Genomic DNA, 24547 nt, shown 5'->3' on the forward strand with positions numbered 1-24547 from the left:
AGAAGAAGTTTAGCAATTTTTTTTCAATATTCAACCGTCAGATCCTCATTTGTCTGTGAAAAAATATTTTTTTGAAAAAGGAACTCATGAAAAATGACAAAAAAAATGAACAAAGAAAATCAATTAAAATGTTAAGTCAAAGTCCAGAATTATTACTCATCCAACGACCCCGATTTAATGCGTAACGGATACATCGTTTATCTATCATACGTGTCCCCAGCACTTTCTTCCCAAGGATTGAACGCATGTAAAAATAAATAATAATAATCACTCGGTGACGAAGTCCCTGATGTATCCAGAAATAGACGGATAAAGAATGTGCAAACAGAGTGAAGAAAACTCAATAGTAATGGTGATCACGTTGACTCAGAAAAAACCAACAATTTCCCCCCCAGTCTACACCCCCTGGAAGACAATTAACTGAGCGTGCTTGAACGACGAGTTTATGCACGTGGTAGGGACACGTTTCATCGTCTCGAGACTTTTCATACTGTAATTGTAAATACAATGGCATTAAACATAGTCACTGTCGTATCCTTTCCACCTCTCATCCCTGTCTCGATCGAGTATATTTACAACTCATCAAATTCTCTCTGAATCTAACATTTTGCAGGAGTGAAACGACAATTTCCATGTCCTCCCTCAAGAATAGGTTATCTGTGAGTCTCGTGACAGGGACGTGTTGTTGATTTTCATTGTTTCATAGCCATTAACGGTCTTTGTTAAGGGATGATTAATTATTCGTCTGAAAAACGTATAATCCAAAGACTATTTCTATTTCTACCGACGTTCTAGACACACAAGGTGTCATCACGGTAATAATGTATTCGACAGAGTTCTCATTCCATCATAGAAAAACTAAAAATACTGAGGCTGCCAGCCGATAACAGCCTATCAGTGCCCTCCATAAGTTGAACGATGCCATACACACTCAAGAGACAGTTTTACAAAAAAATTAATTCACCCTTGAAATTTATAAAGTTTTAATTTTACTCAGACCTTTCTCTTTATATCTGAGAGACGTCGGATAAATATATTAACAAATTTATTATTTCATCACAAGTCCCTTCCCCCCGTCCACGGCAATTTCCACCCATTTTCCGCCAGGCAATAAAGACATTCACTTGACATACAAAAAATGTAAAGTACCGATTGACCAGATTAATTTTTACGGTACATAAAAAAAATGAAATATTCATCAAACATTTAAATCTCCCATAAAAAAAAAGCCTTCGCTCGGAACTTCCTGGAGTTAGAATAAAACTAAACCGGGCATCGTTGATTAACGGGGTTCTAACGGTCCTCAGTCCCAAAATTCACGAATCGCGTCAGACGGTATATTCATTCCCACTCACTTGAACCTCTCCTCGCGGGCTCCACAAGCCGTTATGAAATTCGTTTTGGGCAAATGCCGTTGTGTCCTGGGTGCACTTGTCCGTGACACTGGCACTACATCCCATTGAATCTCCCTGATGACGAATTTTGCCCCGTTACTTTGCCTGAAAAAGAAACTGAGGAGATAAAAGAGCGGCCTGACGTAACGGCCAACTGGCCTGGGACGCGTTGAGCGCACACACGATAGCCCAGAAAAGTCCAAATGGCTCTTGTGCTTGTGGCATTGCACAGCCCCGAGAATGCAAAAGTAGGTTTCTGGAGCAGCCCAGTACACGACGTAACCGTATGTATGTTATGTACGTGTGACTCTCGACTCTCGCGAGGATCTCTTTGCTCGAAGGCCCCCGATTCACCTCCCCCATTTCCCTTCATCGTTAAATTCTACGGTCAAAGTGGTGATAACTCGTATTTACCCGCCTTCGTGTGTACAGTGGGTGAAGATAACTTCTCGGGCAAGGACGAAATTGTTAAAGTGGGCCAAGAGTACGAGAGATACTGGAAACTACTGGGGTGTTAACTACATCATTTCGTCGTTCTAGAGAATTTTATTGATGTGTGAATTTACGATCGCAGGTTTGTTCAAGATTTATCATAAAAATACGTCACTTTCGTCTCCTATTCCTCTCCGTACAGTGACGAACTATCCATTTTGCCCCACTCCCTCTTAAATCGAAATTCCAGAGCACTGGGAGCAAGTCCGTTATGTTCATTATAGAACCGAGAGGCTGAATGTCAAGTGCATAATTTCCCAATGAAGGAGAATTATTTTTTTCTTCATCAGATCTAACGATTGTTACTCCCGGCCATAAATAAATAAAAATCAGAATACGCAAAAGGGCATTTATCACTGTCCCGTTGCATTACGACTGTTTAATCTCCGGGTGAATCGGAGAGAATGTACAGCGAGCATGAGAATCTTCAGCATCGGCGATGGTTGTATGCACTTGTGCACTCAGTGCCAGACTATAGCCAGCAACGATGCACGTGGCAAACTGTGGATTACATCACACTTGTAGTAAATTACGTAATCGTATCCCGTAAGAGCAAAGGCAATGATTGTTCCGAGGCATCTCGTTGACACTGCGCCTGTGAAGATCTAATCGCATCTAAGCTCTTTAGCTGTGTGATTTTATGGTGAGAGAAGGAAGGAGGGGGGGTGGAGAATGAGAGAAGATTACGCGAATGCATTGGTGTCTCGTCTAGACGATAATATTGATGTTGAACGAATTCAAGTTCTTCGACTATTTCTTCCATTGAGGCGTAATAAAATACTGTAGGGGAGCGATGTTTTTTTTTTGGAAATTCCCTGGTAATTAAAATTTCTAGTGATTTTTTTTCTCACTGGGGTTAAACGAGGTACAAGGACACGAGCTACAAGTGCCAGTAAAAAAAATCACTATCTCCCGTTCATTCGAGAATATCGCAAAAATACTCCTGAGAGAAATGAATTGACTTATCTCGGTCAACTTGCCACTTCGAAATTAAAATTATCGCGGGTGTTAATCATATGTTGATGTTATTTGGAAAAAATGAGGAGCTCAATTTTCCATTTGGAGGCCAACACACGTCATACCCCTCCCCTGTTCCTAAATGAGGAATGGTTTTGGCTGAAACAGATAAACACGTCGTCATCACCCTGACATTGATTTAACTTCTGACTCTAGTTGCCTTCGCAGGTGTAATTTCAGTGGGATAATTCTCTTTCCTCATTTTTTATCATATTTTTTGGAATGGGTTACGCAGTCCGCCAGTCAACAAGGAACATCGTGACTTTGCCATTGAGTAAGGTCGGGGCCATTACGGATTTTGTGAATAAAAAAGATCGGGAGAGTGATGTACAAAAAACAGTCTGATACCTCGGGAATAACAAACCGATAAGTGTAATTGGATTTTTTGTGGAGTACCCGTGCGATCGCCGGCCGATTCGTAGGTTTGAGTGATGGTTAAACCCACAAACAGGAAAGATTAGGGAACAGAGAACTTGGTTCATTGCGTTAGGTTAGGTCAAGTCTACGAATTTAGCGCGTTACATCATCACTGGGTCGGTCAGTCGGAAGCAGCGAAAAAAAAAATCAGACCTCCGCGGGTCTCGATACACCGTGTGCCCAGGGAAAAAAAACCGGACAGAAATTGTTACAAAGGGATGGGGTGAACCCGTGTAGTATAGTAAAATATCCATCTTTAGAATGTTCTTAAGAAATTGACACAATCTCCCAAAGATTATTCCATTATTTGTCTCTCAAAGAACTCTCGAACAAGTGAAAATTTTTTTAAGTTGCCAGATTAAAAAAAAATTTCACTCGTACAATTTTGCTGAGCTCGCCTAGTAATTTTCCTCATTTTTTCCCGCATTATTCCTTTAACAGCCTCTGAACTCAGCAGTCAAAGACTTCTTTGATGTTGGTACATAAAAAATTAGCATTCTATTTGTCTACTGCATACAATTTTTTCCCCGATGTTGTTAAGCCCCGGCTGCCTGATAGCTGCTTGTTATTTTTCTCAGCGAGTCAGTCAAAAACCGATAATACTGGGAATTTGAAACGCACATCGATGTTATCCTTGACTGCAGTAATCGAAAAACATTGTTGTTGAATCAATGTGAGTAAAAATCAAACATCAAATGCCTTGCAATCGCACTGTTGGCGGAGTTAAGGGGGAACAACATTGAGATTAGTGGGGTAGGTTCACGGTAAAGTATATAATTCACATGTCATCATTCAGGGGCAGTAGATAATAAAAATCGCCATTTATTTGTACTTGAAATTTATGTAACATCGCAATGTCGTTGAGCATCGTCCGAGCGATTTCAAAAGCGTGGGAGAATAGTCCAAGAATGTTCATTGAAACAAAACTCGTAAATTCATACGTTAAATAGATTTTCAAGGGTTGACTAATAAAACGTAACAATTATAAAAATATTCCAACTCTTGGCAAATATCACTGATCGTTTGCAACGATAAGTGCGTGTAACGTATATCCAGCACAATGAGCTGACAGAAAGACGCAGATCAATCAGAAATGAATAGACTGGATGATCAATGTGTGAACAATAAGGTATCAACCAATGAGCTATCGGTTAACAAAGAGGCACAATGTTGCTTGTTTTGACATTGGAAAATTTCTGGGAAAGTGAATGGAAACATTTTTGATTACACAATTGCAGGTTTTGTCGAGCAATGACTAATGACGATGAGAAAATGTGCGATCAACATGGGAAATTGATGATGCAGTCATCCAGACAAAAACACAAAGATGAAATCGTTCTGGCGTTTGTTTTCTTTTCGTTAAGAGAAATCTTGAATCAACTGTCAGGGGGCAAATCTTCAAACTTGCGCGAGATACCTCAATTATGTAATCGAAAATTAAACAAAAAACGAGACGTTATCGAGACGTCTGAGCAAATGTTCGTAAGGAATTTCATGTGACGAAGAACAAAATACATTCAGTACAAGAATACTTGTCAGGGCAGACTAGAATTCGCAAAAGACTTTACACTGAAATTGTCTTGATTCTTTATTTAAGAACTTCATGAACATATATTAACATTATCTGTATTCATTAATAGTAGATTAACGAGGTCATTTACATCACTGGTATTTCCGATAAAAATTAGAATCAATGATCGCACGTTGTCTGAATCATAATCGTCTTTTCCCCTAAAACTCAAACTTTTTTTATGATTGTATGCCCTTGTACTTTATTTAAGAAATTCATGAACTTATGTACGTGATAATTACTAACCGGTTAATGCGGTCATTTACATCATCGGCATTTGCAATAAAAATAAGAATCAATGCCCACCCACAGCGATATCCAGAGGTCGAAGGTAAACTCAGCCAGCATCATCTCTCCGCTGACGTCACACAAGTTGAAGAGAGTGTGTATTAATAGTGAAAAAGAGTCCTCGCAATTATTGGCTCTGATGGCTTTGAAAATAGCCAACGGCAATGGAAAATACATGAGAATATCTAGCTCCTTAGACGCCATTCGCAATTGAATCGGCCGAAGTAATCAGCCTCCATCAAACTCGCCGATTCTCGTCTCGGTGGATGACGTCAGTGGATCAGGGAATCCTCTGGTGGATGAGCAAACACGTCGATTCCTCAGAAATGAGAAATTCTCGGGGGATAAATCACATTTGTTTCAGTTTAAAAAATTGAAAAATGGGGAAAGATGATGAACATTGCAAACGAGTTTTATTGACTTGTGAGAGAGGAAAAAATTGCGGTGATTGCGATAAGTGGATAATAAATGGACATGTCATACTTTTATGGAAATTATCATTGCGTAATGCTGGGTGATGTAGGGGGAATTCATTTCGGTGACGACCAATTAATCCCGAGCCTGAAGTGCAAATGTCTTTTTGCCGGGCGTGACAAATTAATAATGAAATCAGTTCGATTGAGTTCACGTGAGAATTATGAGCCCTCCATAGTTTACGAAAAATATCGTACCTACGAAGTTGACGGGTAATACACCACTAGGTAAAAAAGTCCCTCAGAATGGAGAACAATATACTCGATTCAAGCATGATATCGTTCTGTGACGACGAACAAACTTCCAATTAATTAGTGTCATCATCCAGCGTTCGTGCCCTAAATCCGGAAAGGGTGGAAACGACGTCAGAATGCGGAATTACGGGAGGATAGTTTGAAGGGAAACGGATGACGGAAGCGAATGGTTAGCCACGAAATTCTGAAAGAGAATTACGCCATTCAACGTAATGTATCACGTGGAAGGTCCTTACGTCAGGAAATTTCGTTGCTGTTTAAGGAGTTTAAACATGAAAAATCATATTCATGTCAATATGCCTTTAATTGAATTGAGTCATAAACAGAGAAGCTTTGAATAAGTCATGAAATTTTTTTTTCATCAAATAATTGTGTCGCTCGTCAACCGAGGTTTTTCCATCAATACGTCATTTCATGTGAATTTTCTAAGCGAGTAGTTAATCATCGAACGTCGCCAAATTCGTTTATGTTAGTTGCACAATTAGGTAATTGAACAAGGAGAATAAATCGATCAACGTACGATTAATTCGTTCCAATGGTCATCGACCCCGCAATATATAATTCGCAATCGCAGCGACTTTGAACGCGACTCAATCGCACTTCTCAGTTTTATGAAAAATAAATTAATAAAACCCCGCGGGGCAGATAAATCTATTGCGTCATATTGTGCAATGCGCGTTGTTTACGTTTCAAGTCACAAATACAGTAACGAAATATAATTCTGCGCTGCAACAATCGCTGCGATTGATTGCTCTGTCTTCAATAAATCTAGGAATGGAATTCTATTCATTGAATTCCCGGAAGCCTCGGCGAATTGGCGGGAAATCCAATTCATTCGAATTCGCGAAACTCATCAGACGAAAATAAATAAATTCCAACTGAAAAACTTATGTTTATTGAACTTGAATAACACGCGTTGTTGCTAACACGTGGAATTGGCTGCATTGCGACGAAAATTAACGTTATGCAAGCATTTTCCGGCAAGTACCAATGACGCTGTGTTTTTCATCTTTATACCCACCCACTGATAATTCCTCAGAAGTTCACTAATCATTGCGTCTGTGTGAAAAGCATTAAAAACCATTGAAATGTAATTCAATTAATAGAAAAATGGGGATATTCTCACGCGTTGGGATTTCCAAATATACTTGATGCACTCTCAATCTCAAGATAAAAAAAAATATTTTCCTCCTCAGTATCATTATCGTGACCTCCGATCTCTTAAAAAACATTTTGTCATTCTTATCTAAATTATCAAATCTCAGTACTAGATTTATTTACACCTTAGCCCTCCAAGTTTATTCTACCAACCTCAACGAATTCATCACAAAATCCAAATCCCCAACTTCCCCGTCTCTTCAAACCCTGAAGTAGATAAAAAATTCATCTCCACCATCGATTGCATTTCTACCAGTTGAATCTCGCAAACAATGTATTCACACCGATGGCGTCGTACATTTAATATTTATTTTTTCAGTAACCAACCGGGTGGAGAGGAATGGAGGCAGTTGTCTCGCATGTGCTGCAGTCGGCTCACGTATTTTTTGACCCTCAATGCGACGGAGTTCGACGGCCGCTGCAAGCGACAAGGTCGCGCGTGATGCAAGAGTTCTCCCTCTCCTGGTTCCCTCTCGCACCACTCCCACCGCCCCCTGCATCACGAGTTGGCCACGTATGCGATTGTACGCCAAGATTTCGCGAACTTTGCTTCATTAATTATCTTTGAAAGAAAAAAAACTCGCGGGCAACTGCAGTTTTGTAATTATTTCCCTCATTGAAAACACATTTTAACATTAAATAATAATAATAAAAACTGGGATTATGCAATTGGATTGAAGGATGAAGAACAAAGGAGCAAACAAAACATGAACGATAAAATCGCAGAAGACAATGTTGGCATATTACGGAATCTAGACAGGCAATTGCAAAGCCTGTGCAACAGTGATTTTGCATATCAGTTGGATTATGTAATTTACCACTGCTAGTAGATATCCCCGTCTAATTCTTAGGAAAATGAGAGGGAGAGGGCCGCAGACGAATGAAAAATAGTGTAAACTAGGGTGGGGGGGAGGTGGTATTACACAGCTTGAGTTGAATCACCAGTACCAGATACTTTATAAAGTTATAATACGATTGTAGTTCCACTTTCGTCGATGGGTGAGAGATCGATGCTCTTTTCCTCGATTTGCAACGCGTTTCAATTAGATTAACTTTGTAACAGTTGCGAGACTTTATAATATATCCGATTCAGCATCAATCGGTTGATGCAATTCCAAAAGCCACGCCTGTAACTGCATTTTAATGCATTATGATCGAATAAAATGCGACTCGTGTGAGTTATTTGTTTTTTTATTCATGAATTTATTCATGATGATGAAAAATATGCTGAGCTAATGCTCGCCCATTTTTAATGCCTCATTTCACGTTTTAAGGGGAGGTAACACTCCACGAGTGCCGCGAATATCTTATAGAGTATTTTATTTTGGTAGTGGTCTATGGGAAGCCTTACTCGTTATTCATTGTTTATATATTCAAAAGCTCGATTTATTCCACTGTTGGATAATTTTAGAAATTCAGCGGAGAAGAGCTATTCGTATGATAAGTACAGACGAAAGGAATCAGTGAATTTCACGTAGTTTTTGGAGACAATTTTTCAAACACTTCACGGAAGGAAATAGTTAATAGGCATATGGTATATGTACTTGGGAAGCCAGATACATCTTCCTAGGAATTATTTATCTCGTTGTTGATGATTCGTAAAATCTCCCAGTTCCAAGAACTCTACGATCAGCATCTGAAAGACGTTATGAATTCGTAAAATTTTGTTGAATCAATCGCATGAATTCCCGGAGTGAATCAACCTTCATCGTCCGATTATCCTGACGACTATATTATATATCGATACCTGCAGATGTGACGTGATGCGTCTAGTGCATGTCATTATCCCCTCTCGTTATTTTTCAAATAGCATCGGTTCATTTGCACGTTCGTGCTCTCATCATTCATGCTCATGTTTTTTGTTGTCACGTTTTTTTCACTTTTTCTCCTGTAGAGGTGGAAAAACGTGACAGGCTTGTGTTTTCAGTAAAACGTTTGACGATTGAGGGGGATGTACATGCGTTCATGTCTACGTCGGTGGGCATGAATATTGTGTAACAAAATCTAGCTGATCGAATGTAGCAGCATTGAATGGGAACGCGTGCAATGTTACAGCATTTGCAGTGATAATTCCTCACGTGTCGAGGAAAACTCGGGGTGAATTAATTCAAAGGCCAAAAGGTAATTATACAAGTAGTACATACACACGAGGAGAGCCATTAATAATCAATGTGATGTGAAAATTTGTTGTTGCTTTAAGAATTAACGGAAAATTATGTGCTCAGCAATGAGTGTCACATTTTTTTTCAGGTAAATTTGTTGCTTTTAGGAGGAATAAATAGCTCATAAAAATTATGTGCTGGAGCGTGATCCTGATGCTGAATGAGAGATATTATTTTATATTCAAGGAACTTCACAGCAAAACACGGAAGTCACATTGATTTTTATCAACCAGTCAAACAAACTAAATAGCCCCGTCAGTTTATTTATTGCAATGAATTTTATGTTCAATCGCATGCTAATTTTGATCAGTTGCTGGTACCTTCTCGTAGTAGTTATCGATTTTATTCAGGTCTACTTGGCGATATTAGAGCTATTTAAAACTGATGTAAAGATCCCTGAAATAATCCTCGACATGTCTGCCGAGGAAAGCAAGCACGTTGTTGTGAACGTGCATTATCTGAAAATATGCCGGCATGGAGCTATTGTCGTTCCCATTAATTTAAAATATCTCGTTAACTCCAGAGTGCGATTCATGTCAAGTAATGAACATCCCCAGGTATTTTCACTGCAACCTTAATAAAACACGAGAAATTATAATATTGTGGGCAAACAATCTGCAAAACCATTGGGAACATAATTACAATGATCTATACGACGGCCTACGACTAACGAAAATGTTAATTATCCATCAATTCCAATTCTCAAATATATTTGACCTCGAAATATACATCACTGGGAACCAACTGATGAAACATTTTTCCGGCGAACGGGACTAGGTCAGATATTTGTACCGCATCTGCAAGGGCATTACGCTGTTCAATTCTACCCCAGTTGAGATTCGGAATTTTCAAGGTGAAAAAAAATGACCGAGGAATGCTGTATCAATTATCCCAGATCATTGAAATATATTCACCTGAAGGAATGTAACTTAATGAAATTTGTATTCGAGATCTAACATTCATTCCAGTGTGTGGGATTTCGTCTAACGGATGATTTCACACGGCCAAAAAGGCTCAATTGAGCCCAGGAGAATCCGTTACTCCAACATTCGATGAATCAACCGCCAAAGACCAGGAAGCATAGAAAAAAAGTGGAGTTTTTAAAATATTTGAATTCACCGTTTTCGACAAAAAGGTGAACATGAGAATTTTAGCATGTGGTGAAAAGTGGAGCGGTTCTTAGAATTGTTCGAAATATTACTTTTTGAAACATTTATTGTACAGTTTCCCTCGCGCCCTTGGAGTACTCTGAAGGTAAAATTAGAGTTCGGAAGAAATTAATGAATGCAACGGCTTCCCTCGGAAAAATGTATTTATAAAATTCTCGACAGTTTTCTCACCTACGCCCATTCAATTTCTACGTATTCCCAATTTGACTGGAGCTAAAATAACCCCTTGCTTCGTTCACATTATGCATTATCCAACATGTGTCGCGTTTACCTGGACGGCACGTGAGGACTTAAAAACGTGATCGTTACACAATATCGCTTTGCAATTTCTGTCGAGCTGTTTTGCATGACGTATATTATACAGTAGTCATGTGGATGTGCTTAATACGAGTACGATCGATGGGATCGATAATAACCGTCACACATTGATAACGAAGTATTTTTCGATAGATTAGAGTGAAGGAGACTAGACTAGTGGAAAAAAGGACAAGATATGAAAGAATATGTCATCGTTCTTCCGGTTAACGAAAAGAGGTCGAACGGATATCGATTCCAGGTGGCTTGAAAGAGTGAGTGCCATTTATTTGATCGGTTTTTGTATTGATCCAGCTCTTCCGTGATCCTTGAATCAATGTGATGGAGGAAGAAGAAAAATTCAATGCAAGATGTAGCGATTAGAATCTGAGATTGCTGCGGAAATCCGGGGTTACGGTTAGACCAAAATAAAAAAGAGATAAACAATTCTCAACCCTGACCCGCATGTGCCTCGCCGATTTTCCCCGATACTTGCATTAGCTTTCATTCCTATCTTATGTAATTTCGTAAGTACTTGTCGATTTGGGCGATAGAAACGATCGATTTCCCGTAAAAAAATCTTGCAAAAATTCACTGTCCAATATTCGCGAACAAAAACTGATTGTGATTATTATAAATTTATTAGAATTAAATGGTGAAGAAAAATCTGCGCAGAATGTTGTCAATGTCATTTAATTATTAAACCTGAGGAAGGGGAAATTTTCAGTGTAATCGATACTCGGAGAAGATTAAAGGTATAAAATACCTTCGAAGGCCACGATTACTGACTTTGTATCCCGAGATGACAGTAACAGTCTCAACTGAATGAACATGTTCGTGGTGTGGATCAAGAACGATCACAATATTGACCATCTATTCATCACAGTTCCTATCATTCATTTGAATCAACAAGAAAGATAAGACTTTACAGGAATTTTTCTGTTAACTCATTTGTCCGTAACGATACTAACAAATCAGGACGTTAATTCTTGTGGCAGTTCATTCGGGAATCCCCATCAATCATCCAACCATCTACCGACAAATCGTTTCATGATGAAGTATCAGGAGTAAATAAACTCTCACAAAAAAGGGCTGCATGGCATAGTCGATAAAAAGATTAAGAATATGAAAGTTTTATCACAGAGTGATTCTCCTGAGGAAGGCTAATGACTTTGTCACTGCTTTTTCATTCTCGTCACCATGAAAGTGAACATCATTAGACATTATAGTAACAGCCGAAAATATTCAATTTTATAACTATCAGGCATCACCAAGATAACCGATAAGATATATTTGTTTATCTATGATGTCTAATGTTGCGACACCTCAAATATGAGAACACTTCATACATAACATACTCATCCTCTACGACAACATCATTGTCGTAATTGACACCTAATCAGCCTTCTCCGAGAATGACTCAATTACACAGATCCCATTACGGAACGACAAATCCTTATCTCACCTAAATGAACATTTGCCAACCACAATTTCCAAGCTGAATAAATCCAAAGATACCCCACGACTTCAACGCCCTATTATCAAAAATCCAACCTCCTGAGGAACCTCAGTCCCGAAATAAGCCAGAAAAAAATCCCAGGTTCTCTAATCCTACGTCTGAATCCCGGAGAGATACCGCTGTACCGCTGAACACAACCAACGTCGAGAATTTATTTTTGCACAAATTCAAGCCTACCCACGATGCACCACACAACCATAGCCAATAATAACGATGAAGTTGAAGCCCAGCAGTTGTTAAACATCGACTCAAAGAGGGGATGCAAGCCTGCAACCTTTATTATTAAATCAAGGTTGTTGGCTTTCACTGTACACTCAATGGCAAGATATATCTGAAGTTACACCATCATATTCGCCGGTTCTCCAGGATTATACGAACATTACATTTCCATTCGTCCTTTTACCATTTCAAAGGCGATACGCGAAAGATATCAAAGTACCAAGAGCGTAATCCTTTGTCGTTTGAAGAGGGAAGCGTTGCCATCGTGGGCGTTCCAGTCTCAAATTTTTGTACGATTTTTGTCTGGAGTCCCTCGACGCCTCGCAACACCGTGATTTATCCGTCCGGCTTTATCCCACCCACCCCCTCCACACCATTTCATTAGTATCTTTTTCCATCCACTTCTTTCGTCGCTTTCACAGCAACTGAGCTTTTACCCCCCTCTCTTGACATGGCTCTGTCAAGTATTATTTTTGCATCTGTCGAGACAAGTGATTAAACCAGGCTAATGACGAATAAATAAACCACCACCAACTGGCTACATTGTTGAGTGAGAACATTCACGATTAAACATGTATGTATATTTTTTTTCTGTTACATAAAGTTAATTGATTATGAATGCTCACCTGTCATCATCAACGTTCAGCTGCCTCAGTCCACCTTGGACCGAGTGAATTACGGACTGTTAAATCGCTCGATACAATAATCTGCCACTCAACAAAACATCAAACACTGTTCAACGTGATCGTTTCCTTTCTTCGCAGTCATTACGCAACGCTGAGATAAAAGAATCTAACGGGGAACGGAGAATGAAAAAAAAATGTGGATAGAAGTCATACCGATAGATCGGCCATTAGCGTATGGTAATCGAGTTATGGTACAGAAAGAAGTTGGCGTTATACGTTTGTTGACCGAGGGAGACCCCCCTTCCCCCCCTCGACACATACAAACGCGGAACGAGGGGTGAGAGGGAGGAGGGAGGGGACCCATAACGGAATTCGAGACCACAATCTCCTTCTCTCTTTATCTCCCAGGGCCCAGAGCCGCCTATTTATCGTTTGGAGTACCGTACGTGGAATATCTCTTACGCATCCGAGAGGTATCAGCTACTTGAGTTGTATATTATGTACTTGAGATGGAAGGAGAGGTTGAGACTTGCTGCAACATGTGGGCAGAATTCGATCGATGAGATCAATGGGCGACTTCGAGTGGGATCCGTGGATCCTTCGGAGTCGATTTGTAACGGTATTAAGTGTTCCAGCCGTTATATTGCTGAGGAATCGGAACGACTGCGATTGATCCACTTACTGACGTTTCGTCGACATCGTAAATAGATTTTTTTTTTTTTTTCAGATTCTCGGCGGAATTCGGTGCGGGAGAAGGAGAAGAAGTGTCTCGTTTTGGATAGAGTTGTCTACACTTCGATGTTTTAGATTGTAAATGGAGATTCTGGGGATTAAAATGAGTGCAGTCGGCCCGGATACGCTCTATGGCGTTCCACATCTCGCACCGGCGAGCCGTACAATCTGGAGCGGAGGTCAAACTGACGTTCCAAGTGGGGATTCTCGATGTCTTATTTCAATGAAATTAAGTTGATCCTTTGTTCTAGGGGATTGTGGAATTCACAGGAGTGAATTTCTGGAGGTAAGGAGAGGTAGGTGCAGCGATGAAGAGTCGGTGAAGTTGATTAAGTGGATGGATTTTTAATTATTGTTGATTGACGTGAAATTCGTGAGGGGGGAATTTTCGGGCGTCGGCCATTTTGGGGATACAATCTTGGGAAAAATAATAAGCCGTGAAACAATGATCAGAGGTGTAACGGGTGTATACTTGGTTTAACTCGAAAGCCAGGTTAATTAACGGAATCTTTAATGATCAACCGATATTTCTAGGACTCTATCGCTAGTGAATTTATTGAAAAAACTAAAATTCTGGGTTTTGACTGAAGAACATTATCATACGTTGGAGAATTTCTGGAAAATTATGGAGCTTTTAATTAGTTAAATAAAATCATTTTGACACCTATCTCTGGGATCCCTTGAGTTTCACTAACGCGTTATTGATCTGTACGAATATATCATCAGTGATTAGTAGTACTCAACAGTGACTCGAGAAACCTTTTCAAACCACTTAAATCAAATTCCATCTCTTTGTGCTTCCTGATGAAGAGGATTTATGACGAATGATGATTTCAGTTCATTTCTAATTGAAATTCAACATCATTACTATTGATATCAAGGATGTAAATTTATTCCCATCCGGGCACATTCCGTCGACCCCGCAAAATTTATTCGTCAGAACGTTAGATACTTAGAAAGGATGATGATGAGAGGGGCCAAATTTATAACTCAGTAAAACGGTACTTTGGGTCACTTTAAAAACGGTTACCGCACACAACACCAATCCTGTGAACTGTTGCGTGTTGGTAGAGAGGACGCCGAAAATGTGTCCTGAATGGCCGGTGGTTACTCTTATGCCGTTATTCCCCTTTCAGCCTTCGACATGTTGCAGTCTCCATCCGTACCCCTACCGGGTCTTTGCTGTCTTCAATTAACGCGGTAGAAGAATAGTTGATAGTTTTAACATACAGTGAGTCATTTAACCATTACAGGAAGAATGCCATTCGAACATGGAAGTTTTGTAAATAATGTCGAGAAATGGAAAAATCTATTTTCAGAAATAATTCGGGTTCTCTGGGATTCCAGGGTGACCTAAAGTAAAATTTTCCCGAATCTATCCTCTGACCAAATCCATCAGTAGAGAACTACTATTTGCAAATTTGCAAATTTCGCTCTGTGCGCCAATTGTTAATATTGTCTCCCTGAATCCCCGTGATTCACATTCCCCATTCCAACAAATCGATTTCAAGGATTGTGTTACGTTATATTATTACCCACCAAGTCATAAACGTAACTAACAACGTACACATAGAGACACAAACTCACAGCGGGGTCAACCGGGAAACTCATACTCCGCTGGTGTGACCCAATGACCCAGATAAAAGAAACGCAGTCGTGTGTGCTACATTTTCTCTACAATTTAGCGTTTCAAAAAGCCCCTACCAAGTGTTTCAATGATAAATTGTTATCACTACATTGTTCATAAATAGTTGATTTAATTAGAGGTGGGTAGAGGTCACAGCGTTGAGAGGAATTGCAGATAAATTACATCTATTGACCGGAAATACTGCCTTGGTATATCATTTCACGGCCAAAATTTCCATACCCTCAGGGCTGCACAGCAGGAATAGCAATATTTTCCATCCATCGACTTCCGTAATTCCGTGTTCCCGGTAACTAACGATTAACCATAACTGAGGGATTGTCATAATGCAGGAGAAAAATATTCAGTAAATATGACGGAACTATTCACGTAATCCACAGTAAGAAATCATTTTCCGGGGATTTTTATGCCAATGGGAGAAAAAAATTCGAAACATTCAGTAAATTATCCGGTTAATGTCAAGTTGTTGAACGTTATCTTCGAATATAAGAGCGAAAATTCTGTTACGACTTGAATTTGTCTCCCGTGTAATATTCGTCAACTCAGGACGATGATTTCATCGGGCCCGAGGGTCAACACGATTAATTAATCGTAATTTCAGTCGGTGATTACCATTACGTCCAATGTCTTTATTCCCGAGAGATACATAATCAAACGGGAAAACTCTTTGGGTGATATCCTTGACAGTCTACTGCGCTACGTGAATGGACCTTTAAAATGGCCTTCCGGACAACGCTGGTCGATGCGCACAAATGGATAAAGATTTAACCGTGAGGCATTACTCGGGTTGTTTATAATGCTAACAAAAAAAAATCGCCGAGGCTTACCACTTCGAGGCGATAAATTCAGGTGGACGCGACGCCGAGGTCGCATCGTCGTTGCAATTGCAACGTAACACGGACAATTACGAGCATTTTAAGCATCTGTTACTGGGTATTATCAACAAACATTACTTAGGTTTATTATTCATCAATTCGTAAATTAGGAATTCAAGTCACTCGGAAGGTGGTTCATTAAATTTTATATTTTACCAATGCAGTATTGGATATGATGTACTATGATCACCGGTTACCGGAACTATTTCATGGTTTCGGCCATTTTTTTTTTCACCGAGAATATTTTCACTCTGTCCCATTACAGGAATTTTATGCACCGAGAGAAAAGACACTAAATATCTTGAATAACTGACTAGGGACTTTTGAGAAAGCGGCATTGAGTCTCATTTATGGAGAAAAATTCCGAAAATTTTGGATGTAACGGAAAGTCAATGAATTCCAAATTTTCTAAAAGGGAGAAGACCGAGAATACGACCCATCCATTAAAATTTTTATTTAAAAAATATATATTTATATTCAGTAATATCCTACAGTAAAGATTCGATTACTTGATCACTTAAAAACGTCTCCCTCTGACTTATTCTGGTTTTTATGAATTTGCATGAAATAATGAACCGAAAATTAATAGGATCTTCTAATTGTTTCCTAAAATCTTCCATTTTCAATATGCGCTTTGAAATGTAAATGAAATTTTTTGCGAACCTGTAACATATTCCTGCAAACCAGAACTCTTTCCCTGCGATATTTACCCTTCATAAAAACCCGTCGATGAAAAGCCCAAAAAAGATAGTGTGACCCTGGTTAATCGATTACGTTGACGGGAGGGCTTGAGGTGACATGAAAATAAGAAAATGGGAGCTGCAGAGCCCGTTATATCGTGCAAACTAACGTTTGATGTGCGCGCCCATGAAAACCCATGCGCACATTATTATGTAACGATGTTAACTGTAAATATTTACCGGAGACCTGATAGAAAGAAAGAAATGAAAAGAGGTGACTGGGGGAGAAGGGGGGAGGGGGCTACGGAGGCTGCACTCGACAGATTGTAAAGTAGACCGAATGAAGGATAGGGGGCTGGGGGCCTTTTAAAAATATAAAAGTGGAACATTTCTCTCTCTCTCGTCCCCTTCCATCGCCACCATTCTACCTCTTTATCTCCTCCTTCTTCGTCTTATTTCGCAACAGATACTGCTGTTGAGGCATTTACCCTTCGCAAATGCAACTCATCTCTTTGTTGGCGATTTGCTGAGGCGCATGAGACACGCGTCAGGTGAATTGAGGGGAGGATGAATCGTCCACGGAGGTGGGAAAAATATCAGATTATGTGTACAGAAGCTGATGAGGAGCTGGTGAGACTAATTGGCTGGAATACATTGAGGGACAAAAAGAAAGGTGAAATGGGGCGGGAGGGGGAGGAGGGGCGGGGGGGGGGAGAGAGATGTCAGGAGTTATTGGTGTATGAGAACGAGTGAATAACGCACGTAACGGTTCGTTCCAAATAAATGCTGCCAGCGCAACGGTTTGGGAATTGAGATTTTGGGCCATTGTCGTTACGTCAGACAGAATCCAAAGGGAAATGACGTTTACCGTTTGTTTCGGTGGTTTTTTTCGTCTTTCATTATTGGGTTCTTACACTTCCGTCCTTTGCGCGGAGATAAAGGGACGGGTAATGTTGGTGGGGTGAGAGAAATTGAGTTCGACGGATCTGATAACATTCTGGTATACCCTGGGAACTCATAAGTGAGTAGAGAGAGGAAGCATTCGGGTACATTTATTTTTAATGTTTTCAGGGGCACAATGGCGATGTCGGCTGTATTGTAATAATTTCCAATAAACTGTTCATGTTTTTTTCTGTCCGACGGTTCTCCAAATAAAGGAGGAAAAAAATCGTCTGAAAGCATAAATGAATCAACAGTTGTATCTACCAGTGTTTATCATTTCTTTAATTTTAATTATATCGTCTTGAGTTTTAATCAGCGGGAAAATTTGCCGCGATAAGAAATAAAAATTGGTGAAGATCAAGGTCTCGCCCCGTTCTCCAATATTTACCGGAGGCTTGCAAATCGTCGGAGCGGAGGATGACGAAACGAAAAAAAAAATTTTTTTTTTTTCGAGTTTGCCCAGGGGCGTTGACATTGCCATTGACATTGACATTGATGGAATGTGTGTATCATCCGCCCCACCATCGTCATCGTCCGCTTTCTTACCCCTCTTATTCAGCATGAAAGGACGGGAGAGGGGATTCGGGACTCCCCAAAAGATTCCACCGTAGCTGTACCGATACTGATTACGTTTCGCTCGGTAATTGATAATGTGTAAGTGTTACATGTGCACTTTCTTACGCTCACTCGAGCGATTTAAAGAGAGATGGGGAAAGAAGAAATGGCGTGAAAGTCCGCTTCCAGCATAATACACATGTCTTTTTGCTGGCATCATATGAAAACTTTAATTTGTAATTCGCGGATTAATTACATGAAGTTATTACATGAAATGGCAATTAGAAGATTTACTGTTTAACGGTACAACTGAGGTAATCTGAATGATATATCTGCACACTGATAAAAATTTCTTCGCACCAGGAGTTTCGGTTCAACTAATTTCCATCAACGATATATATTTTTCATTGCATCTTAGCCAATGAGATCTCATTACTACTGCCGTCTACTTGCGCATTTTCACGCCAAATCGACACCCGTATAATTTGTCAAATATTGGATATACAATTTCCCACTGAAATTCCAGAGAATCAAAAAAAATGAAGGAAGAGCACATAATTATCAACTTCAAAAAATAAACGAGACAAATCCCATGCATTATTCGCACAGATTATTACACTCATACTCTTGTCAAGAGCACCCGGAACAGAAGTATGAATTAATTAATCGCCCACAATGAGCGTATCGCAGTGGGAAATGAAATCCACTCCCATTTGCATGGAACAACCAACCCAATGTCGATTTTTCATTCCTTACGCGGATAATTGTATAATGAGAAATAATAAGAATGATAATAAAAAAAAATAGTAAGTAGGTTAATCGGAGTTTAAGTACACACACAGCCAATGACAAATGACTGGTATTTTACCGGAATTGACAATTGTGATTTGCTGTACGTGATGAGGACGGGAGTGGGGGGTGGCGAGGGGAAAGAGAGGGAATAACGCTCTTGCCCAGCAAGTTCGCGAGCTCAACATTACAATAGATGGATATACATATACATTAAGTCCATGATAGAACCGCTAGACAGTTTTTCAAGTTATGAAACGGGGTATGTGTTACGAAACACCCGAGGACGTAATATCACAGTCGCCGATATGTAGGCGAGAGAGGTTTTGTCGGAAAGAAGGAGGAAGGAAAGAGAGGAGATAAATACTGGATAAGGAGGAGGGGGGTAAGGAAAAAATAGTGGTGAGGGGGCGAGACGGAGGAACGGCCTGGTAACTTCACTGACTTCTACAGTACGAACACAGCAACAGTGTTATTTACCGTTAGATTTTCTCTCCCGTCGTCTCACGCTTGGTTGACTGTCACACTTCTATGCTTGACGGCAATGGCCCTCGTTTTGTACTCCACATTGCGGATATATTTCAAATGCTCGACATCCGGATTCACATTGGAGAGACAGTGGATAATATTCTAAGAGACTGCCGTATGATAGAAAATATATGGTTGTTGATGTGTAAATTTAACGATGGAAAAAAAAAACTGCAAACACCTCCCAATTAGAACTCTCAGCTGACCCCCGATGCGATCCTTTCATTCCCCCTGACATTTTAGCTCGTGCAACCAGCAACACATTTTCTACAGCAATTTCTAATGCACCTTTACCCACGTATATTTCCATTTCACGGCCTCTATTATCTCAAAGTCAAAAACTTTCTCGCAGTAATATCACGGTAATAATGTTTCATTAAATTGTAATAGAGAGAAGTCGTCTTACCTCACTCGCGGATAATTTTCCCGGGTGACTTTCATCGTAGCCAAGTGGCCAACGGGGGCTTGCATTACCTCCTTTCTTTACGCCCACCGAGTGGAAAAAAATATATATCCGAGATTTCCCCTTGCGAAAGTTTGACCGTGACAGAGAAGGGATCGGGAGTCTAGGATTCTGTAATAAATCCTCGTGCATCGTGTTTTATCAGTCGCGAGGTGAGAAGTGTCTAGTGATTGGAACGAAAAAAATCATAAATTTACAATTCTTTGAATAAAACATTTGATTAAGCAAGAATTTAATCACAACAGTTCAGATGCCATTTGTCCTTGATTCGTTCGATTTACATCTCCCGTGGGGTACCGTTTTCCTGTCGTTCTTACCGTTACGAGAACTCGATGATACTTTGGTTCCACAAAGAGTACAGCAAGACCGTAATGCTGTGCACTGTGTGTGCACGGGCGGAGCCTGTTTTTTTCGTGGGGTTCCTCCTCTCTCTTCAAATTTTTTTCTCCTCTCTCTCTGTCGTTTTGCTCTTGCCCATCTACACCAGCACCGCCCCCTCCCTCCCCCCGTGGAGAAAGTGCTGTCTTATACATTTACTGACCTACATTACCCTCGCCCTTTCCTCTTTGCTCTCCTATCTCCATCCATCTCTTTTCTCCTCCCCCTCGGGCTTCCTTGCTCCGCTACTTATGCCTTCATTCCACCAGTGGGTACCGTCAAATGATACTCATCCTCGTACGATTGTATGTGCGACACCCACAGGGGCCTGATCTCTTTACCGCTATTCTCGAATGCGTCATGCTGGATAATTTGACCCACAATTATTCATATTTCGTAAGGATTTTTAGAGAGGGGGGGGACCATTTTCAAGGTTGCAGATTTGAATTTTGTAAAAACGAGGGAAATTGTTTGCAGGAAAATATTTTCAGGCAAATATTTTTCCTTGTAATTCCATACGACGAAATAAGTTCTAACTTTCTCAAATTCATTGTTTATCACCGCATCGATTGCTGAGAATATTTTAAAAATGAATACATGCATGACAAAACTGAAAAATTATATTTGGAATAGAAAGTTTATTGTTCATCAATCATTGTAGATGAGAAAAAGGGCCTTGATTCTGAATAACGGTAACTTTCTAATCATTTCGGGAATCTTCCTCACAACGGCAACTTCCTGTTTTCTTCGGATTTTTCGAATGCCTTCATATTTCCAATTAAAAAATCATGTGCATTCGAATGGTGCATTCATCGAGTTGCATTCACGGTAGTCGCGTGTCCCCAAGAATCGTAGCCGAATGCCCGAAAAGCGTTTTTATTTCCCTGTGATTTGCGAAAAAGAAAATCTCATGTCTGCCCGGTAGGGAGTCTAACCACTGGTCTGCAGAATCAAGTAGAAATGGCCATTGAAGGACGCAGGCGGCGAGTCTGACTCCATCCGAACCCTTTTTACTTGCGCCTGATACGATTCTATTCAACTCCTCACGCGGCACCTCAGCGAAATCTCGATTAATTTTACTACCTTGGCGCTACTAAAAGGCACCTCAAGTATAATTATAAACTATAAACGAGATCTGAGAACGCATCTCCCTACATCTGTCACCTATGAAGTACATTGGGAGTATCGATAATAATCGATATATGATAAATATATTTATTAATATCGACCTTCCTTTATCCACAAATATAATTGAATAATTTCCATTTTATTTTAAATTGCGCTATCGGTGTCGAGTGTCGGTGTCGGTGTCAAATGCTTCAGCTCCCGAGTGCCACTTAATTTAAGCATTTTTACCACCAGATTGAGCTTCCCAATGTAAATTATCGATTTATCAGTTTTCATGACTTTCCTACAATATTCTCCCGAGAAATCAACGGATAAATTAATAATTCATTCCACCGAATGTATTTTTGTGGCGATATAAATGATAATAAGAATGTCGGATAAAAATTCGTTTGTCTTTCGGCTAGAGAAAAATCTAATTAGAAACTGTATTGTTACATTGTTCAATGTTTTTCAATAGTGACAATAAATCCACATTAGACACCCACCAATCGGTTGTACCGCTATCCCAGGTGGGCGACTAGTACTGTCTGACCCACAAACTCAGCGACACGATTTTTTCATTGTCCACCTCTCTTCTTTTTTTTCTCTTGTTACCCTCTCCCCCCCCAACTGCCCCGGCCCCGAAAAAAAATTATGTCACTGAATACACAACTGCTCTTACAAAATGTTATCTGCATGATGCGTACAACTACCGGGTTACAATCCTGCTTGCTATTCCTGATGATTACCCGAGAATCACACTGTTAGAAATTTCTTGAACTGAAATCATCAGTGAAGTGGTAACACGAGGTAAATTAAATGGTCTCGAAGCTTATCTTAGAATAAATATCTTAAAGATCCTGGCGAAAATAAGTTCTACAAAAAATCACTGTCCAGATGACTCGAGTGAAATACAGCGACCATCGAATTTCAAAATTCTGAAATTCTTCTCCATTTGTGGGACATTGAACTTTGGTTACATTCGAGGTCAATTGTAAACTCCCAGGCTACTCTCCCTAGAGACAGCAGTTACCGCACTTTCTCCACCGGCGAATGTGCACTTGATGCCCACCTTCTCCGTCCCTAATCATAATTTTCTTCAAATGAAAAATGGCAGAAATTGAATGCCAATGAATTCCGCTTCATTACTTCAACGCTTCAATACTCATAATAGTTTAACTAACGGAACTCATTTGGAACTGATTGCGATTTTTTTCTCAGTCTGTGAGAAAAGCTACTTGCGGCTACAAAAATTGAAGTGATGCAGGAATTTGAAAAGTTACGACTTTTGGCGATTGGCTAAAAATTTGCTTCAATCCACATCAAGCGACGATCATAGGAGATGCCCCAGAATTGCCCAACTCTAATTCAATTTCATCTCCGAGACTGAGATACAGCAATTGCTCCGGTCCCTCACAATTTCCTAATTAGCCAATGTCCCATTGTTATTAAGGCCCAGATATAATAACACCCCCATTAATGATGTTGTGCTGCTCTCCGTAGGATTAGATAATTCTCACGGTTGCGACTTTCACGCTCCAGGTAATATTGCAAAAAAATTGGCCCGTTGCACTATCTCGTCCCTATTTCGTAGACTCCTCCATTCTCCTCTCCCACCCCCACCTCCCCCTCCATTGTAATTCCACCACTTATCGGTGCACGCAGGGTGAAAGCGACCTCGACGATTCGGATAATTGACAATGCCTCCTTTCCAGCGGATATACATGGCCACTTTCCCCTTGTTTTGCCCACACTGCAGTTTTCCAACTTCTGCTCATTATGTATCCAACGATTAGAGGATAAAACTGGTTAACTGTTTTACAACAGAATCCCCTTGTACCGTATGATCAGGAAATGATTAAACTGTCATTTGTCTTAACTGTAATGAATGAGCAGAAATGAAATGAGAGGATAAAATGAAAGAATTTAATCCATGTAATAGAGATGAATAATATAAAGAAAAAGTCTTTAGTTTATGGGATGGGGTCTATACCAACTCCATCAGTGTCTTAATGAATGCCATCTGGAAATTGTGCGGAAGTTATATATTTTTATCGTCCGTCGGAATAAAAATAATACATTGTACAACTGGTGCATAATGGATTAGTTCACCTCACAAAAACAAACCACATGGGTGAATCAACTGACACTCACACAGCCTAATGATAATGAGAGAATTAATGGTATAAATTGACAACTAAAAAATCAGTCAACCGACGAAATGTGTCGCCCTCTCATTAGCAGTGGGAAAATGTATTAAATATGAATTTAAATTTCATCAACTATGTGGTTTCGCAGCTACGCGTGGATATTGATCAATTAAGATACTGAGAATGTGAGTTTAATATCAAAGTACCAAATTAAAATGATATTTCATCTTGATTGAGGTCGATAAATGGTATCATTATTCATTTAATGACTTGAGAATGAAATTTATGTTTTTAAATTGAAGAATTTCGTGTAAAACACAGTCGTCCATTAATTATGTGGATATTCTTGTCGAGGTATCCAACTGAATAAAAATTTCGAGTAAAAATCAACGGGAAATTAAATTAAAAACTTTTAACAGTACGTCTGGTGTTTACACTGAGACATAAACAAGCATTTGTGGGCACTTGAGGAACGAGGATAATTATTTTTCCCAAGCCAACGAAAAACAGGCCACGATTAGAAAGGTCCCCTCTATTATTCGCCCCAGTCTGCTTCACTGTCGACATTTTCATTGACTCTTTTATTTCAATATAAAATCCCAAGTTGGCATTAAAGTAGGCCTCTCACTGCCCACCAGGTTTCGAGGCAA

At 39.8% G+C, this 24547-nt stretch overlaps 2 protein-coding genes across 9 annotated transcripts in view; one reads left to right on the forward strand and one right to left on the reverse strand.

The window, feature by feature from the left end:
• The window catches only part of LOC135163596 (uncharacterized), a 70690-nt gene that overhangs the window by 7412 nt on the left and 38731 nt on the right, over positions 1-24547 (reverse strand). For 2 of the 4 annotated variants that reach the window (XM_064123164.1, XM_064123169.1), the window contains one exon: positions 1-1499. The exons of the other annotated variants lie outside the window; for them this stretch is intronic. In XM_064123164.1, the coding sequence (XP_063979234.1) occupies positions 1352-1499 (148 nt within the window). In that variant the 3' untranslated portion in view covers positions 1-1351. The remainder of the gene's footprint in view (positions 1500-24547) is intronic. 4 annotated transcript variants of the gene reach the window in all.
• On the forward strand, positions 1489-8233 carry LOC135163599 (uncharacterized). Of its 5 annotated transcripts, none has more exons than XR_010299147.1 (2): positions 1489-1968; positions 7384-8233. XR_010299147.1 is itself a non-coding variant. In XM_064123171.1 (2 exons), exons 1-2 carry the CDS (start codon positions 5647-5649, stop codon positions 7505-7507), a joined length of 342 nt encoding a protein of 113 aa, XP_063979241.1. In that variant the 5' UTR covers positions 5047-5646; the 3' UTR covers positions 7508-8233. The 5 variants fall into 5 exon arrangements, 1 of the variants encoding a protein (XP_063979241.1); XR_010299150.1 differs by lacking the exon at positions 1489-1968 and adding an exon at positions 3427-3993; XR_010299148.1 differs by lacking the exon at positions 1489-1968 and adding an exon at positions 5047-6075.

Source organism: Diachasmimorpha longicaudata, chromosome 6, assembly GCF_034640455.1.
Source record: "Diachasmimorpha longicaudata isolate KC_UGA_2023 chromosome 6, iyDiaLong2, whole genome shotgun sequence".
Taxonomy (NCBI): domain Eukaryota; kingdom Metazoa; phylum Arthropoda; class Insecta; order Hymenoptera; family Braconidae; genus Diachasmimorpha; species Diachasmimorpha longicaudata.

Bases quoted from the DNA above. Each gene is read 5' to 3' on its own strand.
- LOC135163599 (XM_064123171.1), top strand. From the start codon at position 5,647: ATGGACATGTCATACTTTTATGGAAATTATCATTGCGTAATGCTGGGT. The intron at 5,865-7,383 runs GTAATACACCAC...TTATTTTTTCAG, and splicing joins CGTACCTACGAAGTTGACGG to TAACCAACCGGGTGGAGAGG.